The sequence below is a fragment of the Verticillium alfalfae genome, genomic scaffold (assembly GCF_000150825.1).
Source record: "Verticillium alfalfae VaMs.102 supercont1.1 genomic scaffold, whole genome shotgun sequence".
NCBI lineage: Eukaryota > Fungi > Ascomycota > Sordariomycetes > Glomerellales > Plectosphaerellaceae > Verticillium > Verticillium alfalfae.
Window position 1 is genome coordinate 662926 of NW_003315038.1, and position 2443 is coordinate 665368.

Here is a 2443-nt window from a genome sequence, read left to right on the forward strand (position 1 = left end):
CCCCCCCCCCCTTGCCCGAGGTTACGTCGGGGTAAAGTGCAGCCGCCCGAATATCACCCGAAGTTGCCTGTTTCCCAGTTGATGTCACCAAAAGCCTCGGCGAGTTCCACCACCTCTGCCCCAAAAGTCCCCTGCCCCCCCGACCCCCCTGGGAGCCTATTCCCGGTCAGACCCCAGGACTTGCTTCGGCGGCGCCCGGATCCCCCGCAACAAAGGAGGTATAGGTAAGTTGTCAGAAACAGAGAGAGAGAGAGAGAATTTGAGCTAGAACACAGGCAAAATAAACGGCAGGTGAGAGCGAAAGACCAAAGGGACCGAGACCGAAGGAAACCCTCTACCCATACCGCCTCCTTCCCCCACCCTGATCCCCTGGGCTGCGATCGCGATTCCTGCCTTTCTGTTTCGTTCCTGTTCGTTCTACCGTGGTCCTGCGCCAAGGTAGCGCCCGGCAACGCTCGCCGCTGGCCGGCCCACAGTGGTGATAACGACTTCCTCCCTGGCTGAAGAGGAGGGAGGGGGGGGGGGGGGAGGGGGCAGGAGGAAAGACAGCTGACAGGGTAGGGTGCCTAGGACAGGGGGTTGAGGGTGGATGTTCTAGAAGGACGACAAGCTGCGATACAGGGCAGATTGGGCGCTTCCATTTCCGATGATGGCGCTTTCCCGGCAGGGCAGGGGTGGTGGTCGAAAAGCCATCAAACGCTACGGCGGCAGGCTTTCGGCTTTCAGCCTGGAACCTTTGCGTAGCCCGTAGCATGTAACCTGTAAGCCTGTAGGTGAGAGCATCGTACCTCTCTCGGACAGGGGGGCTGGGGAGGAGGGAGAGTTGAAGGGGGAGGAGGCGGGATGCGGCGCCTGCAGAACAGTGCGCTTCTCGAAGAGGACTTCGGCTCCGGCGGTGCTGATAAGACGTGCTCGACGGGGGGTTCGAAAGGACGGCGAGTGGACGGCTTCCCCACCTTGGAAGGAACGCTCACCTTCTTTTCTGCCTTCGGACAGCTGGGCCTCTCTGCCAGGCCAGGCCAGGCCTGACCCTGCCATTGTGTCGCCCTGGCGAGGATTGAGGCAAGCAGCATGCGAGATGCAGGTACCGGGGCTCAGGTGGTTCCTCCGGAGTGTTCGCTATGTTGGTTGCACCGGAGCACGTCACGACGCCCGCAGGAGGGACGGGGGGTGGGTTAAGACAGGCAGAAAGGGTGGTGGGGTAGGCGGACTTGAGAGTGGGATGGGTCGGCGAGTGGGGGTTGGCTGAGGTGATCCAAGTGAAGGTGAGGTCAAGTTGGGTGGCTGTCTACAGTTTTCTTTACGTGACCGTCCTTCTCGTGTTCAGAGGCACACTGACGGACTGGGACAAGGGGAGGGAGGGCGTGGGAGGTCTGGCTTGAATGGGAAGGAAGTGGGAACATCACGAGCGAGACAGAAGACGGGCTGCAAGTGGCGTGACTTTTCGTCGAGCTGCCTCATCGACTGTCCTGCGTACACTCACGCAAGAAGACGGACGGGACGAGAGGCGATAACGAGCCGTGATGACGGCAATGACGGTGATGATTAGATGAAGGCACCCTTTGGTGAGCGTCGCCATCGTTTCCGTTCCAGGCGGTTCGCCTTGGCTATGCCCCCCCCCCCCTCCCTCCTCAGTTTGACCCCTTCTTCGTCTTCTCGTCCTTTTGCTGCGAACCTCTTTAGCCGTCCAGCCCTCCCATACATTGCCCGGCTCACCCTTGCCACTTGAACCGGCTCTGCCTCAGCATGCCCATCATGCCCATCGGCAGCAGACCCTGCTCGACCACGGCCAGGCCCCCGAACCGTGACACCATGTCCTTTGCGTGCTGCCGGCACACCCATCGCTCCTGCGCCGACAGCTTCTGCCATGCCGACCCCGAGCACACGCCATCCTCCATCTCCCGCAGCGGCTCGGGTTCAGGCTCCCTGCGCAACTGGTCAAACGCCCTGCCCAGCGCCCGTGACGTTCTCTCTTGGTATCGCGTGTACTCGTCGTAGCTGAAGAATCTCTCGTTCTTGAGGTCTGGGTAGTCGCGCTTCAGATCCTCAACCGTCCGATTCATCCTGTTGGTCCCGTCGAGGTCGTCGTGCGGCGACTCGAATGCCGCTCGCGCTGCCCGGTACCGCGCCGCCTCTTCCGTCATGTAGTCGTCCATGACCTTGCCCGGATCCTCGAGCACCGACTCCCGCAGCAGAAACATGGGCACAAACGGATTCTGCAGACCCAGGCCCCCTAGCGACAGGGGGAAGTACAGGTACCCGTCCGGCACATCCTGCACCCCGAATCGCTCGGCGATCATCTGCTTGAGCCGCGCCCCAACACCGCCGCTGACGCCGGGGAAGAGCGATTCCTGGATTCGTTGAAAGGTCTGGAGGATGCTGTCGACGTGCGCCCGTGAATAGCAATTGGCCAGACTGCCAAAGTTGGTGCTGAAGAACCGTG

At 61.4% G+C, this 2443-nt stretch overlaps 1 protein-coding gene across 1 annotated transcript in view; it reads right to left on the reverse strand.

Annotated features, from left to right (window-relative positions):
* Window positions 1–1712: 1712 nt before the first annotated feature.
* The window catches only part of VDBG_00223 (conserved hypothetical protein), a gene marked incomplete at both ends in the record, with an annotated part of 2665 nt that continues 1934 nt past the window's right edge, over window positions 1713–2443 (reverse strand). Inside the window, one exon of the mRNA XM_003008496.1 lies at window positions 1713–2351. Within this exon, the coding sequence (XP_003008542.1) occupies window positions 1713–2351 (639 nt within the window). The remainder of the gene's footprint in view (window positions 2352–2443) is intronic.